Genomic DNA, 15,520 nt, shown 5'->3' with positions numbered 1-15,520 from the left:
AGTCATCACATTGACATCTAACTGAGCAGATCAAAGGTCATGTTAATTTGCTTTGTCTTTCTTAGAACAAAAACCAAAAAGCAAAGTAAAATTGAAATTACAAAAGCCAAGAATGAATTTCTGAATTTTAGAAACAGCAATGGTGACGCTGATTACTGCTTCTTCAAGAAAGTTCACTCTACAAAATCCAGGGCAGAGTCCAGGCTACACCATGTTGTTTTGACCATTGAGGGTGATCTGGTGCTTCTTCAAGTTTTTTGTTTCTGTCCTGAAAGATGAACTGTGTGCATAAAATAATGTGTTCCTAAGTAGATGCCTTTGTAGAATAGAAAAACAACAGTCTCTTCTCTCTTAAAATCAGTGCTAAGGCGTGAGAATGGCCAGTAAATATGTCCCTTAGTACAAATTCTTCTTTGATGCATGGCTTGTGCAGTGAGTGGCCAGCACAGCGGGAGGATAGAGCTTCCTCCAGGTCAGTAAAGGGTATTAAGGTCTGACATAATTTACTTGTCACTTACAGAGACCAGTCATCATTGCCAGCTGTCTACGCAAGGAGTATAAAGGGAAGAGGAAACACTGCTTCTCTAAGACGAAGAAGAAGATCGCCACCAGAAATGTGTCTTTCTGTGTTAGAAAAGGTTGGACACAGGGACTCTTCTCTTGATGGCTCAGGACCCTTCTTAGAGCTTTATGGTTCTTGATAAGAATCATTCTGTGCATTAACTCTAGGTTCACACACAGACCCATCAATGGGGTGACCTTGACAGTTCCTTCTACATGGTTCATTTCTAAAGAAATTAATTAACTCATGTCTGTGGATATGGGCCTAGTAACATATACATGGAAACCCTAAGTGCTCTTTGAAATGAACCACTAACACCATGACATTTCTATCTAATGAACATGATTGATTTCCTAATGTTCATTATTCTTCACAAAAAACTAATGTGATGTCCCAGCACATTCTGAAGGGAGAACAGCAGATGTTAGATGACCTCATTTTGTGACATTATTTCATGGTTCTTAGAATCACAGGAGAAGGAGTCTGACACACCTAGCCTCTAAGAGTGCTTTGTTACTTCCCATCAGTGTGACTCTGGGCAATTAACCTCATCCCTAAGACCTATTGTCCACAAATATATAAGCAAAGATTATGATAACCTCTCAGGGGGCTATGGCAATGAAATGAAATACTATATACAAAACACATAGAACACATGTCACATAGTGCGACTTCAGACTAGTTTTATTCTTAATTTTACTATTGAAGTCAATTTGTATTAAGTGTAACCTTTCTTTTTTCAGGTGAGGTTTTAGGATTACTAGGACACAATGGAGCTGGTAAAAGTACATCCATTAAGATGATAACTGGAGACACAGAACCAACTGCTGGACAGGTAGGTGACATATGTGGAAAATGTGCTACCTAGTGGTACTCAAAATAAATTTTATAGAATACTAAAATATTATACACAGCAAAGTCTCATTTCTTTATTAGATGAATGAAGTGATTAATGTGGCAAAATAATGCATCACAAATTATCACAATAAAACACACCAAAATTAACCCCAAAAGGGGATAATTAATCATGACTTCAAACGCATTTAGTGGGAATGTTCAATATCAGATCATAAATCCATAACAGAATTTTAAAAAATTCTATTTATAGAATCATAAAACACAAATTTGCACTGTCAATGAGCATTGTCCTCTCAATATGAATAAAAATGCTTTTTTAAAATAACTTTGGTTCTGGCCGGTTGCTCAATGGTAGAGCATCAGCCTAGCATGAAGATGCCCTCATTTTGATTTCTGGTCAGGGCACACAAGAGAGGCAATCATCTGCTTCTCCACCCCTCCCTGCCTTCTCTCTCTTTCTCTCTTTCTCTCTTTCTCTCTTCCCCTCCTGTAATGATGGTTCAATTGGTTTGAGCATATTTGCCCCTGGGCACTGAGGATTGCTCCATAGAACCTCTGCCTCAGGTGCTAAAAATAGCTCAGTTGCAAGCATGGCCACAGAGGGGCAGAGCATCGGCCCCAGACAGGGATAGCCAAGTGGATCCTGGTCGGGGCCCATGTGGATGGTCTGTCTGTTTATCTATCCTCCTCTCACTTAGAAAAAAAAAACTTTATCAAGCAGTCATATTCATCGTCCTTCAAAAAGCACTTAGCTACTGGAACACATATCTCGTACAGACTAGGGAATGGTTTAAAGGAATGGCTTGAAATTGAGCAACAGGGATATGAAGTCAACACAATCATACATACAATTCAACTGCATATGGAGGCATGGCAAACAGACAATGAGCTCAATTGATCAGAGATAGACAAAATTAGAGGAAAAAAAAAAATTTTTCCCCATATTCTATGGCAGAAGATAGATAACCTTAAGAACGCCTTTGGAGCCTGACCAGGGGGTGGTGCAGCGGATAGAGCATTGGACGGGAATGTGGCGGACTCAGGTTCACAACCCCAAGGCGAGGTGCTTGCTAGAGCACAGGCTCATCTAGCTTGAATGCAGGCTCACCAGCTTGAGCACGAGGTTGCTGGCTTGAGCGTGGGATTATAGACATGACTCCATGGTCACTGGCTTGAGCCCAAAAGTTGCTGGCTTGAGCAAGGGATCACTCGCTCTGCTGTAGCCCCCCCGCCCCCATCAAGGCACATATGAGAAAGCAGTCCATGAACAACTAAGGAGCTGCAATGAAGAATTGATGTTTCTCATCTCTCTCCCTTCCTGCCTGTCTGTACCTACCTGTCCCTCTCTCTGACTCTTTCTCTGTCACACACACAAAAAAGAAAGAATGCCTTTGGAAACCATGCCCAGGGGAGTGGAGAATGGAAAGAACATAAGGCAGAGGTCTATGGAATTACACCATGGGAAAGGGGCTGGTGGTTGTAAAGCCCTCAAGGCAAAAGACTACCAGGCCCGTGATTGACAGATTTCTCACTAAAAAGGAAGGAGAATACATATTCACAGTCACTCTGAAGCTGAGGTGAGAGCAGGTATTCATGAAGGGGGCCTCTAGGTGACAGTGGTGGCTCAGCAGACCCTACCTGGACTTCTTAGTTCATTCAGTTGAGACCACCCTCCATTCAATCACCACCTGGACGCTAAATCAGTATTTTATTTCTCCTAAAGATGAGCATCAAAGAAGTTCGCTGATATATTGGAATAAAATATTTTTAAAGGTTATGTGAGATCATAATTATAAAGCTAACAACTATTTGGGTGTCATGAAATCAGCTTTAATCAGATCAGCCAGTGTGATCTTTATAAACAATGTCATTGTCTTGCTTAAATACTTCCAAAGACCTCTCACCATTTTTCACGTCTCTACTGTCACAGCTCTCTCTGCTTTCCTGGGCCAGTGTGCTCCGGGGTCCCTACCTTTGCCTGGGGTCCAAGAACACATTGAGCATCATCCCTTCACAGGCTTTGCTGTGACCCAAATTGCTGTCCTTTCCCACGGCAGGCGCCTACTCACCCTTCTGCAGAAAGGTCCCTCGGCAGACAGGCTTTCTCCAATCACCCTACCTCACGTCACTAACCTTGAATATTTGTTTGTTTCCACGCATTTACACTCTGACAACCTTTCTCCAAAGCACGATGGTTGCAGATGATCAAACTCAAGGAGGCCCGAGAATTTCTCTAGTTTTTCTGGGTTTCTAAGGACAAAGACGTCATGGAAACACAGAGAAACAATGCATGTCGTAGGGCCTGAGAGTGAACTTTTCTCTGCAGGTGCTACTAAAAGGCAGCAGCGACAGGGTCCCCCCGGAGATCTTGGGGTACTGCCCTCAGGAGAACGCGCTGTGGCCCAGCCTGACAGTGAGGGAGCACCTGGAGGTGTTCGCTGCAGTGAAAGGACTGAGGAAAGTGGACGCCACTCTTGCCATCTCACGGTACATGGGGGACCCACCTGTCCTCTACCCAAGGGGTCCAGGGACACAGTTGGGAGTGACAACCTTCACGGGAAACTCAGGACTTCACAGGAGACTGTCAACACTGACCAGACCACACTGGGTAGATATGCAATTAGGAGCTGGTTTCCCCGATTTCAAAGTGTTATTTTCTCATATAATGTTCATTGATAAATTTTTCAAAAGTACTGGAATTTAAGCATAAACTATCACAGAACAGCTATTTGGATATCATGAAATACCCTTAAAATCTTTTAAAAGGAAAAACTGATTTTGGGTGATGGGGGAGAATCAAACCAGTCATTTTTAACATGGCCCAGCATCTATTTTCAGAACCACATTTCTGGCTCTGCTCTCCATCTTTGTCCTGAGTGGCCCAGTGCCCCATTCTGCCCCCTTCTTGCTCCTTGTCAGAAGCCTGTAAGGCTCCATTGTGTTTCCTTCAGGTTGGTGGATGTGCTCAAGCTGCAGGGCCAGCAGAAGCGTCCTGTGAAGGCTTTATCCGAGGGAATAAAGAGAAAGGTAGGGGCGGGGCTCGCTGTTACTCTGCACAGCCCTTAGGTCTGTGCCAGACGCACCGTTCCTCTCGTTCCAGCTGTGTTTCGCGCTGAGCATCCTGGGAAACCCGTCGGTGGTGCTGCTGGACGAGCCATCCACGGGCATGGACCCCGAGGGGCAGCAGCAGATGTGGTGAGGAGCCCAACCTGGTCAGGGCCAGCATGGACACCTTGCTGGATTATCTGTGAATTGTTTTACTCCTGTAAAATTTATGCCTTAAACCAGTGGTCCCCAGCCCCCAGGCCGCGGACCAGTACCATTCCGTGGGCAATTTGATACCGATCCAGAGAGAAAGAATAAATAACTTACATTATTTCTGTTTTATTTATATTTAAGTCTGAACAATGTTTTATTTTTTTAAAATGATCAGATTCCCTCTGTTACATCCGTCTAAGACTCACTCTTGATGCTTGTCTCGTTAGTTTGACAATTATATTTAAAAATACCACAGTTTTTACTCCGGTCGCATAATTTTATTTTGTGCATTTATCCCTCCCACCCTAAAGGCCAGTCTGTGAAAATATTTTCTGACATTAAACCATTCCATGGCCCAAAATAAGGTTGGGGACCACTGCCTCAAACTGTTTTTCTTTTTTATCAAGTGTCTAATTTATGAAATCTGAATTCTGTCAGTGATATAAACATCCATACCTCAGTTTCTTAGGTCACAATTGTGGCTAAATTCACTTTTAAGTTCAGAGTTCCAAGCAGCTGAGCTGACAGCCTTTCCTCCCAATGAGAGGAGCCTACTATAACAGCCGTGCTAATTCCATCAAAATAGTTATCACATCGTATTTTAATATCCAGTTCTTCAGTCTCTGTTAGACTGGGGTTCCTTGAGAGCAGGGACTTTCATGTTCACTTTGCCTGAAAGTAAGTACCAAGTCATTTGCTAACTGAGTAATGAACAGTATTTCCATTTAAATGTTATATATTTATCCATAATTATTTATATTATCTCTAGTCTATAATCTGATTTAAAATTTTTCTAATTTTTAAAATTTATTGATTAAAGAAAGAGAGAAGAAAGGGAGAAAGAGAGAGAAAGTGATTTCCCCTCCGCCTATCCAAGTATTCACTCGTTGACTCTTGTATGTGCCTTGAGTAGGGATTGAACCCACAACCTTGGCACGTCGGGTCAATGCTCTAATGGAGCTACCTAGCCAGAGATAAAATCCTCAGATTTAAACAAGAAACGTATACCAAAGCTTTGACTCAGTTTGTTCTACCTCATTTTTAAAATTTGTAGCTTTGGGACATTTTATTATAAAAAGCTGGTACTACTCTACATACCTAATAAGAACTTAAAGTTCATCATACATTTACTTCTTTTTTTAGCTTGACCTTCTAGTAAATCTTTACCTTCTTTGTTTGGGGCTACTGTGCAAGGAGATCCTCCCTTGTCTGAGTGATTTAAAAGCATAATGCATTGATGAGTACCTCAAATTTTTCCTTTATTGGCAGTAGGGCTTACACCTAGCAGTTAGTATTCATGCTGCTTCCCATTCTATTATTTTGGGTTCAGACCTCAGTTATAGTCACCGTTGAAGGCAGATTTTTGTAGACTTTGGAAAACTTCTTTGACTTAAGGCTCCATGCGCTTTATGGCTTGCAAAACATAACAGCCTGCAAATCCTGCAGCAGCAATGGTCCGTCCAGCTGCTCCCACTGTACTGGCCATGGCCCTGGCCGGGCTCCTTACCTCCACCAAGAGTGTTCCCTCCCAGCCCAGAGGCTGCAGCCTCTAGTCTAACACCACCCATGCCTCTGCAGAAAGCAAGGTGGCTACCTTGCCCTTAAGCCAGTGGTGGGATTCACCCAGTTCACGCCAGTTTGGCTGAACCAATACCTAATTTTTTGTAATCAGGGTTCTCTCTAAGGTGGGCACCTGGGCAGCCTCCCAATGTGGGCATCACAAATTTACATTCCTTAGTCTTTTTTATTCCTTACTTTTTTTCTTTTAATTTTTCTGAAGTGAGAAGCGAGATGGCAGAGAGACAGACTTCTGCATGTACCCAAATGGAATCCACCTGGCAAGCCCACTAGGGGGCGATGCTCTGCCCATCTGGGGCATTGCTCCATTGCAACCAGAGCCATTCTAGTGTCTCAGTCAGAGGCCATGGAGCCATCTTCAGCGTCCAGGCCAACTGTGCTCCAATGAAGCCTTGGCTGCAGAAAAAGGAAAAGGAGAAGGTGGAAATGAGCACTTCTCCTCTGTGCACTGACTGGGAATCAAACCCAGGACTTCCACATGACAGGCTGATGTTCTACCACTGAGCCAGCCAACTAAAGCTCCTTCCTTCTTTTTTTTTTTTTTTTTTTTTTTTGTGAAGCTGGAAACGGGGAGAGACAGTCAGACAGACTCCCGCATGCGCCCGACCGGGATCCACCCGGCACGCCCACCAGGGGCGACGCTCTGCCCACCAGGGGGCGATGCTCTGCCCTTCCGGGGCGTCGCTCTGCTGCAACCAGAGCCACTCTAGCGCCTGGGGCAGAGGCCAAGGAGCCATCCCCAGCGCCCGGGCCATCTTTGCCCCAATGGAGCCTTGGCTGCGGGAGGGGAAGAGAGAGACAGAGAGGAAGGAGGGGGGGGTGGAGAAGCAAATGGGCGCCTCTCCTATGTGCCCTGGCTGGGAATCGAACCCGGGTCCCCTGCACGCAAGGCCGACGCTCCACCGCTGAGCCAACCGGCCAGGGCCATCCTTCCTCCTTTTTAATGTTCATAAGTGCCCATAGTAATAATGTTCATTCCATCCATGGGTGAAAAAAATTTGATGGAACTATGCTTGTAATATTTATGTATTTATTTATTTATTTTATAAAACTCATTATACCTTTAATGAAATACTACATTTTAATTCCCTCGCATTTGTTACTTCAGTATACAAACATATAACGTAAAGAGAAAAAGTGCCGAACAACCAGTGAATGACAACTTGTATTGTTTTTTGTCAGGTATTATTTAGTATTTTTTCATTAATATTTTAAAACTCTTTCTTATAATCTAGTTTTGTGTACCTCTTTTATTGTTCTTATTTAAGTATTAAATGCATAAAATAATAAACTACCTTTCAGTATGTCGTTTTTTTATACTTAAATGGTCATTAGGACAGAGAACTGGTTGTTAAATTATTTGAATCCCACCACTGCCTTAAACTCTTTCTTAATATAGGAGGGAAAAAAAACTCAATGTCATTAGTATAACCAATACTTTGCAGAAAAACAAACTTTTCTTGACAGTGCTTCCTAATCATTTCTCATTAAAGGGAAAAGAATCACTGTCAGGGCCCACACCTACTCACTCTGAGTATTGGGATTGCTCCATTGATCTTTTAGGTAGCTACGGTGCATGCCTGGGATACAACATGATGCAATCACCCAGTGTCCTGTTCTTCTCATGAGAATAATAATTCTCATTAGGATGAGAAGGTGGGGGCAGAGGGAGGGTGTGGTATGTTGCTTGTGCATTCATTTTCTTCCTACCCGGTCATGACAGCATTTCTCCTTTGGTCCAGCCTTCTAATACATGCTGGATTCAGTGAGCGCTGCTCTTCCGGAGCCTACCTCCAGGGTAGCAGCTCTCACCTGGCCGGCCCTTCCTCATCCCCCCTGCCCTTGTTTAATCTCTTTTTTTGCTAATTACTTACATTCTTGCCAGTTAAAAAATTCTCTTCTTTTTCCATCTGATTAATAGAAGACTTCCTTAATTGCACATATTCTCTGACATTTTAGGCAGGCGATCCGGGCTACCTTTAAGGACATGGAAAGGGGTGCTCTTCTGACCACCCATTATATGGCTGAGGCTGAGGCTGTATGTGACCGTGTGGCCATCATGGTGTCTGGAAAGCTGAAGTGAGTGTCCGTCCACCCAAGCCCACCTCACTTGACCCCCAGGTGCATGATGGAAGAGTTTGTCTGTGGGCAGAGAGGTCACAGTGAAGAACTGGACCCACCTCACAAGGTCTAACAGTGAAGCCCCAGACAACCCTAGCAGTAAATCATGAGTCTCAAACATTGCATTCCATGTCTGTTATGACCTCCTCCTTCTCCTTCCCCTCTTCTTCCTTCCAGATGTATCGGTCCCATCCAGCAACTGAAGAGCAAATTTGGCAAAGATTACCTGCTGGAGATGAAGGTGAAGACTCCCAGGCAGGTGGAGCCTCTTCACACTGAGATCCTGAGGCTGTTCCCCCAGGCTGCTCGGCAGGAAAGGTAAAGATGGTGGCTGGCTTTGATCTGGTGTCAAATGTCAGCTTCTCCTTGTGGGTTATTTGTCATCATTCAACTCCACATTTGGCCCAAAAGGAAACTTAAAAAAATTAATTTGCTGGATACTGCAGAAAGTAAATGAAAGAAGAGCTGATGGAAAGTTTATGTTGTGTGTTGTGGTTCTACTATGTGCCAGGCACTGTCCTGGTCTTGGGTTGTCTTATTTAATCCTCACCCACCGAGACTTTCTGGAATAGGTTTTGGTGTTCCAGTGAAAAATGCGATGATTTCAGAAAGGCATTATGAGAGTCTGGCCTTTACAAGGGTCTTGATAAATGAACTATTATACTTATGAATAGAAAACTGGTAACTAGGTTATATCACATGATACCTAATAAGTGGCAAAACTGGGATGTAAAACTGATTATTTTATTTTAAACCTATTAATATTTCCAATTTTATATATGATAATGGAACAATCCTCATAAAAGTAATACACTAAAAAAATCAAAGATTAATTTTAGGGTCACTTTTAACACCTACAATTTACTGCAGAAGAAAGATGATTTAGAAGGTAGGGAAGAAGACAGTGAAGAGAAATCAGTCATAACAACAAGGTCAGAAAATGTATTTCTACAGCAGAGTACAGATAAAAAATCAAAGCTGCAACCTGGCGTGCAGCCCAGGACTAAACAAAAATTTGTCACGGAAGTACAGGGAATGAGCAAAATGGATGAGAATGATTGTTCCAAAGATATATAAAATAGTATCTTGTGAATGAAATCTAAATCTTTCTGATTTTCAAATGACAAAAAGACAAATTTATCTGAGAAACAAATTATTTTTAAAAATTGTTGCTGGACATTATTATTTGGTGCTTGAATTACTAGAGATTTCTAGTTTCTTAATCAGACTCAATTATGTTATCCTGTATTAGGAAAGCAGTGTGAGTAGGAGGGGGGGAAGGTGGGAGATTACAGATTTTCTGAAAAACAGACTTAGATTTCCATCCGAGTTGAAAAACTTGAAGGAACGACTTGGTGTCACGGCCTGGTTGGAGGATGAAGCCAAGGAGTGAGTGTTGAGCTTAGATGGAAGCCCTGGCCAGTTTGCTCAGTGGATAGAGCATCGGCCTGGTATATGGACATCCCAGATTTGATTCCTGGTCATAGCACACAAAAGAAGTGACCATCTGCTTTTCTCCTCCTCCTTCTCCTCCTTCTCTCCCTTCTCCCCTCCCTGAGCCAGTGGCTTGATTTGTTCAAGCATCAGCCCTGGGTGCTGAAGATAGCTTGATTGGTCTGAGCATGTCAGTCTAAGGAGCTAAAAATAGTTCAATTGATCCCAATGTAGGCCCCAGATGGGGTATGCTGGGTGGATCCTGGTCAAGGAGCATGCGGGAGTCTGTCTCTCTATCTCCCCTTCTCTTACTTAAAAATAAATAAATAAATAAAGGAATGAAAGTGGAAGGTGACTCTGGCAAATCTGGAAGTTTCCTTTGCACTGTGTCTGCTCATTGCCATCCAAGGAGCCAAGGCCACTAAACTGTCTTGAGTCTGACTCCCATTCCTACTTCTCCTTGGGAACTGCCTCCTTTTAATTACTATGGATTCACACCATGCATTTCACCTGCACCAAACCACACTTACAGAAATACAGACCAGAGAGATGTCTGAGTCAGTTTACACCTGCCACAGGTGATATCAGCCTCCCTCTCCTCCCCTCTCCTCCCAGGTATTCATATCTGATGGTCTATAAGTTGCCGGTGGAAGACGTGCGGCCTTTGTCCCAGGCTTTCTTCAAGTTAGAGAGGGGTAAGACTGATAAACTTTGCCATAACAGCCTGAAAACAGATCATGTCACATCATCCATCTTCAAGACAAAAATGAACTGTGATATGTTGTTTAATTCAAAAGTTAAAATCTCACATTGAATTTTCAGAGCACAGTATTAAGGAAGTGGAGGAATTCTACATGCATTTGTGGGGATGGGGTAATGAGAGTGATTTTTACTCTTGCTTTGTGGGGCTTTCCTGTCTTTTTGTGTAGATAGATAGATTAGATAGATAGATAGATAGATAGATAGATAGATAGATAGATAGATAATAGATAGATATAGATAGATAGATACAACCTAAGTCAAAACTCAGTTGTACATGCATTGATAGGAATCTTTCTTTTGGAATATTGATGCTTACATATTTAAAATTAATTTTACGTGGACTTTCATATTATTATTTTTTGCCTTAGGCTCTATATTAAGACAGTTACCTCTTGTCTGGTCATTAAGACTATCCTCTTGTGTCGGCTGCACTTTAAAACTGACCACACTGTGTCTGTCATCACCAGGCTCATGTTGTCCTTGCCACCCGCTGACCCTGCTACTCTGCTCTGTACTGGCCAGATCTCCCTCCTATAATCTTTTATGGTCGCTGCTCAGTGATATCTCTGCTGGCTTGTTACCTTCCTGAGGAAGAGATTCAAGTCTCCTAGTTCTAGAAGACTCTTCTTACTCTTGTTGATGGCATTTGTGGTCCAGTGGTGCTACCTTTCCATTCTCTGAGTGAGAGAGAACCCCGGCATCGGAGCACTCCCCACATTGGCCCTGTGGCCAGTGCTCACTCACCTGGTACTTTTGGCGACATATTTTCAGTCTGCTGGGCTCTTATCAGGGCTCTAACTACCCTTCCCTACCAATCCCTTTTAGTCAAGGAGAGGGTTTTTAACTTGCCTTGGGTCTAACTGCATTGGTGGAAAGAACCCCATGAGGATTACCTGCTCCCTAGAAAATCAGACATCTTTCTCTGTCATCTTCTGATGCAACCCTTTTCAAAATGTGTCTGCCTTCCACTTCTTCCTCTGCTGAATGTGCAGAAACACTGACTCATCTGAAGGGAAGAAAGTCCTCTCAGACTGTTTCCTCCCTTCAATAGAGATCTCAAAAACTGGGCAATGAACGAGCTTAACACCTGCACATTTCCCCCAAACCTGCATGAATGTATTGGTGTTCTTCTAGCTTAATGCTGTAGTTCAACTGTCAATGGTTATCATCTTAACCTTTTTGTTTAATATTTTTAAAACTTGTTATTTGTGGCCCTGGCTGGGTAGCTTAGTAGGTTAGAGCATTATCCCGATGCACCAAGGTTGTAGGTTCAATCCTTAGGGCACATACGAGAAAGAATCAGTGCATAAGTAAATGGAACAACAAATCAATATTTCTCTCTTTCCTTTTCTCTCTCCCTAAAATCAATAAATAAAAATTTAAATAGTATAAATAATCACTTTTAAACATTGTTATTTGTACTCCATTCTGATTCTAAGACTATCTGGATATAAAAACATATAAAGCCCTAATGTATCTCCATCCTTGTGCAGTTAAACAGAGCTTTGACCTGGAGGAGTACAGCCTCTCACAGTCCACCCTGGAGCAGGTAGGTCTGTCTTAGTGATTTTTCCATCACCCATGGGACATAAATGGGCGATAAGTACCCACACTCTTCACTCCTTGGTTTCTTCTCCCTTCACAGGTTTTCCTGGAGCTCTCCAAGGAGCAGGAGCTGGAGAACTTTGATGAGGAGATTCACTCCTCCATGAAGTGGAAGCTCCTCCCACAGGAAGAACTTTGAAGCCCTAGCTACCCCTCTACTGCTGTCCAAACCCGTAGTTGTGTTTAAAGATATTTCTTTTTATAGTGTCCGCATTTATTTTTAGAGACGATATTGTGAGCACTAACCTGGCTTTTGGTGTGGTGGAGAGGAGGAGTGAGGGCTGGGTGACTGCAGTGACAACGGGGACAGAGCCACCTCCCAGACCCAGCCTTCGTGTCTCTGCAGATCACCTTGGGCCCAACTTTCTGTCAAATGCTGAATAAATGAATGTACTTTTGTAAGATTGTTTCAGGTTCTTAATATGATGTACAAATTTTAATTTTTTTATTAAAACTTAAAACCCTTTTTTTAACCTAGACTCAGAAATCCATTTATGGACTCTTCAGCAAGTTTGATTCTTTGTAAAGCTGATATTTTAGTAATAATTCAAGTGACATACTGTCAAAAAAGTATCATACTTAATGGAATAGATTTTAATGTTTTTTATAATGGCTAAAAATATTACATCATTGGCCATAATGTCTGACATCAATATGTTTTATAACCTATCCACTGGTAACACTATCAATTATACAGACATAGTCTAGAAAACTTAGAAATTTATTATACTTTTTTTATCTCTATAAACCAATGGAGTCCTATTTCCATTGTATTTTTAAATCTTTGCCAAAGCCACTTGTATTGTAACTAATCTTGTATGGGTATCTGCCACATCATCTCAGAAAGTTGATAAATGTCTTCACAGGTCAAATAATCAAGTTGGTGGAAAATATAAAATAAATTTCATATATGTGATTTTGAAATGTTTTCTGTTTCATGTGTTTTTTTCTCCACTCATTGGTGTCTAATTTACAAATTAATTGCAATCTCATTGAAAATAATTTCTAATATAGGAGTGAGTTTGCTACCTTAATATGCTACCAAAATGGAAAGGAAGAAGACACCACACCATGAACAGGGAAGTAAAAAGTGGTGGCACACAGACATGTTTCCTAGAAAAATCTTCTAAAGCTACCAGGTGTGACTACCATGCATAAAATATAAGATTTTCCGAGTGGTGGAGAAAATTATCTGAGCTTTCTTACCAGAGCTTTGCATATCCTTTCTTCCCTTTGAGAAAACTCTTAGCATCCCAGAAAATGCTGCTCTGGGGAGCATCCCTCCCCGGCCTTCCTAGGCTCTGGTGAGGTTGGTCTATGCATCTTGCACTAGGAAGAAAAAGATGAATGAAGCTCGGTCTCCACCCTCAGCGAATGCTGCTGCGTGGCAGAGATTTGGGGCGTGGCCTCGGGTCAGCCTTGGATCCACCATGTACTCTCCCTGAAGACCTTGCCTCCTCACCTGTGAAACGGAGGTCTCGGTACCCACCGCAGAGAGTTACTGTGAAACCAGAAGTGGCAACGGCAACGACAAGCACCAAGCTGTTGCCTGGCTGTTCCCAGTGCCCAAAAACTCCAAGAGACTCTGTATGTCCTGGCCTTCCTTCTTGTTCCTATCCCCTCGCTTCCAAAGGACACATCACCCCACTCCCCAACACCCAGAGGAGGCATCTGTAGATAGTACCCTGAACAAACTCATTGTAATGCTGGACTTCACATTGCAACCCAAAGAAATGAAATAAACTAAGTTTTTTTTTATTTACTTACTTACTTGAAGCTATTTGACTGGTCAGTGAGAGATATCTTGAGACAAGCAGTTTTAGCACTCGAGCGGCCTCTGATTCAACCTCTGGTTGGAACCAGCCTTGGCATCCTGGACAACCAGGTCTTTGGGAAAAATCTGACAACTGTGTCAAACCTGAGCTTAAGGCATGTCCTTCTCTCAGGCAAGGAACAGGTGCCCACTTCTTCATGTGGCTTCATGTGGGACTAAAATTTGGTGTTGGCTTCAAATGATGTATCTGTGTGAGGGCTAAAAAAAATTAATACTTTCTCCTACCTTCTAAATCCTTCTAGCCAGGCAGAAACAGCTTAACAGAGACAAATAAACAGGAGAAGATCAAATCTTAATACACGCACAGGGAGAATTCACGTAAGCAAGAAAATTTGAAAGACAGCAAGGCAACATTGAGTATACATGTCATTTTGGACAAAGGAGAAAACTGGGAGAATGGATTATTAGATTTCAGAAGTGAGGATGGGGGATTTACAGGCAGTTAAAGATCAATCAGAATGCTCCTGGAAGGCAAATTCTTGCTAGGCAACTCAGAAACAATGGGGCATGCTGTATCTAGCTGTCAGGCCCCTGCCTGAAGCCCTCCTATTTACCACACTTACTTCAAATTAGACTAAGGCAAACATGTAAAGACTTTCTTCCTGAAGCAGAATTTTTCTATCTGGATTTCTTGGGCAGGAAAGGATGGAGGGTCAAAGTTTCTCTCTGAGTTTTCTGTTTCTTTAATAAACAGTTTACAATCAGTATCTCAAAAAGCAAAACTTTTGGTCCCCTTCATCTATGAAGAAAATCTATTATCACACATCTCGTACTACTACCCAGGGGATCATGGCCTTTGACATGTTTGATGAGCAGATGGCAAGTGCTGACATGTCTAGGGCCAATGAGAAAACCTAGAGCCAAAAGTGCAGATTAACTGCAGGTTTTACCCTCAACGTGTCACAAGCACTTCTATTTATAAAGCACAGAAAACAAGCAACGTATTGCTGTGCAAAAGCCCATTCCTTCTGCTCCTTATGGGCAGTCTTACTCTATCCATCCTTTTATTTTTTGATCTTCCTATCACTTATATTCTATAATATTCTTTTAACCTTCTTTGTTTTGCCTTTTCTCTGGCTGGGTAGAGTCCAGACAAAATTGTATTCAAGGAAACATCCAATTAAAGTAAACTAGTTAGCATGGTGGGAGCAATACTCCTGGTTCGTGAACAGCTTCTTTTTTTTTCTTTTTTTTTTTTTTTTTCTGAAGCTAGAAACGGGGAGAGACAGACAGACTCCCGCATGTGCCCGACCGGGATCCACCCGGCACGCCCACCAGGGGGCGATGCTCTGCCCCTCCGGGGCATCGCTCTGTTGTGACCAGAGCCACTCTAGTGCCTTGGGCAGAGGCCAAGGAGCCATCCCCAGCGCCCGGGCCATCTTTGCTCCAATGGAGCCTTGGCTGCGGGAGGGGAAGAGAGAGACAGAGAGGAAGGAGAAGGGGAGGGGTGGAAAAGCAGATGGGCGCTTCTCCTGTGTGCCCTGGCCGGGAATCGAACCCAGGACTTC

At 42.7% G+C, this 15,520-nt stretch overlaps 1 protein-coding gene and 1 pseudogene across 2 annotated transcripts in view; one reads left to right on the top strand and one right to left on the bottom strand.

Annotated features, from left to right (window-relative positions):
- Positions 1-13,102, top strand: part of ABCA8 (ATP binding cassette subfamily A member 8) — an 82,903-nt gene extending 69,801 nt beyond the window's left edge. For both annotated transcript variants that reach the window (XM_066235683.1, XM_066235682.1), the window contains 10 exons: positions 521-638; positions 1,306-1,397; positions 3,747-3,907; positions 4,372-4,447; positions 4,521-4,615; positions 8,216-8,335; positions 8,555-8,695; positions 10,427-10,506; positions 12,067-12,122; positions 12,219-13,102. In XM_066235683.1, the coding sequence (XP_066091780.1) occupies positions 521-638; positions 1,306-1,397; positions 3,747-3,907; positions 4,372-4,447; positions 4,521-4,615; positions 8,216-8,335; positions 8,555-8,695; positions 10,427-10,506; positions 12,067-12,122; positions 12,219-12,317 (1,038 nt within the window). In that variant the 3' untranslated portion in view covers positions 12,318-13,102. The remainder of the gene's footprint in view (positions 1-520; positions 639-1,305; positions 1,398-3,746; positions 3,908-4,371; positions 4,448-4,520; positions 4,616-8,215; positions 8,336-8,554; positions 8,696-10,426; positions 10,507-12,066; positions 12,123-12,218) is intronic.
- On the bottom strand, positions 5,769-6,164 carry LOC136308382 (mitochondrial import inner membrane translocase subunit TIM14 pseudogene; annotated as a pseudogene).
- Positions 13,103-15,520: the final 2,418 nt, after the last annotated feature.

The sequence above is a fragment of the Saccopteryx bilineata genome, chromosome 6 (assembly GCF_036850765.1).
Source record: "Saccopteryx bilineata isolate mSacBil1 chromosome 6, mSacBil1_pri_phased_curated, whole genome shotgun sequence".
Lineage (NCBI taxonomy): Eukaryota > Metazoa > Chordata > Mammalia > Chiroptera > Emballonuridae > Saccopteryx > Saccopteryx bilineata.
The sequence above is the reverse complement of the archived record's forward strand: the minus strand, read 5'-3'. Positions and strand labels throughout refer to the sequence as shown.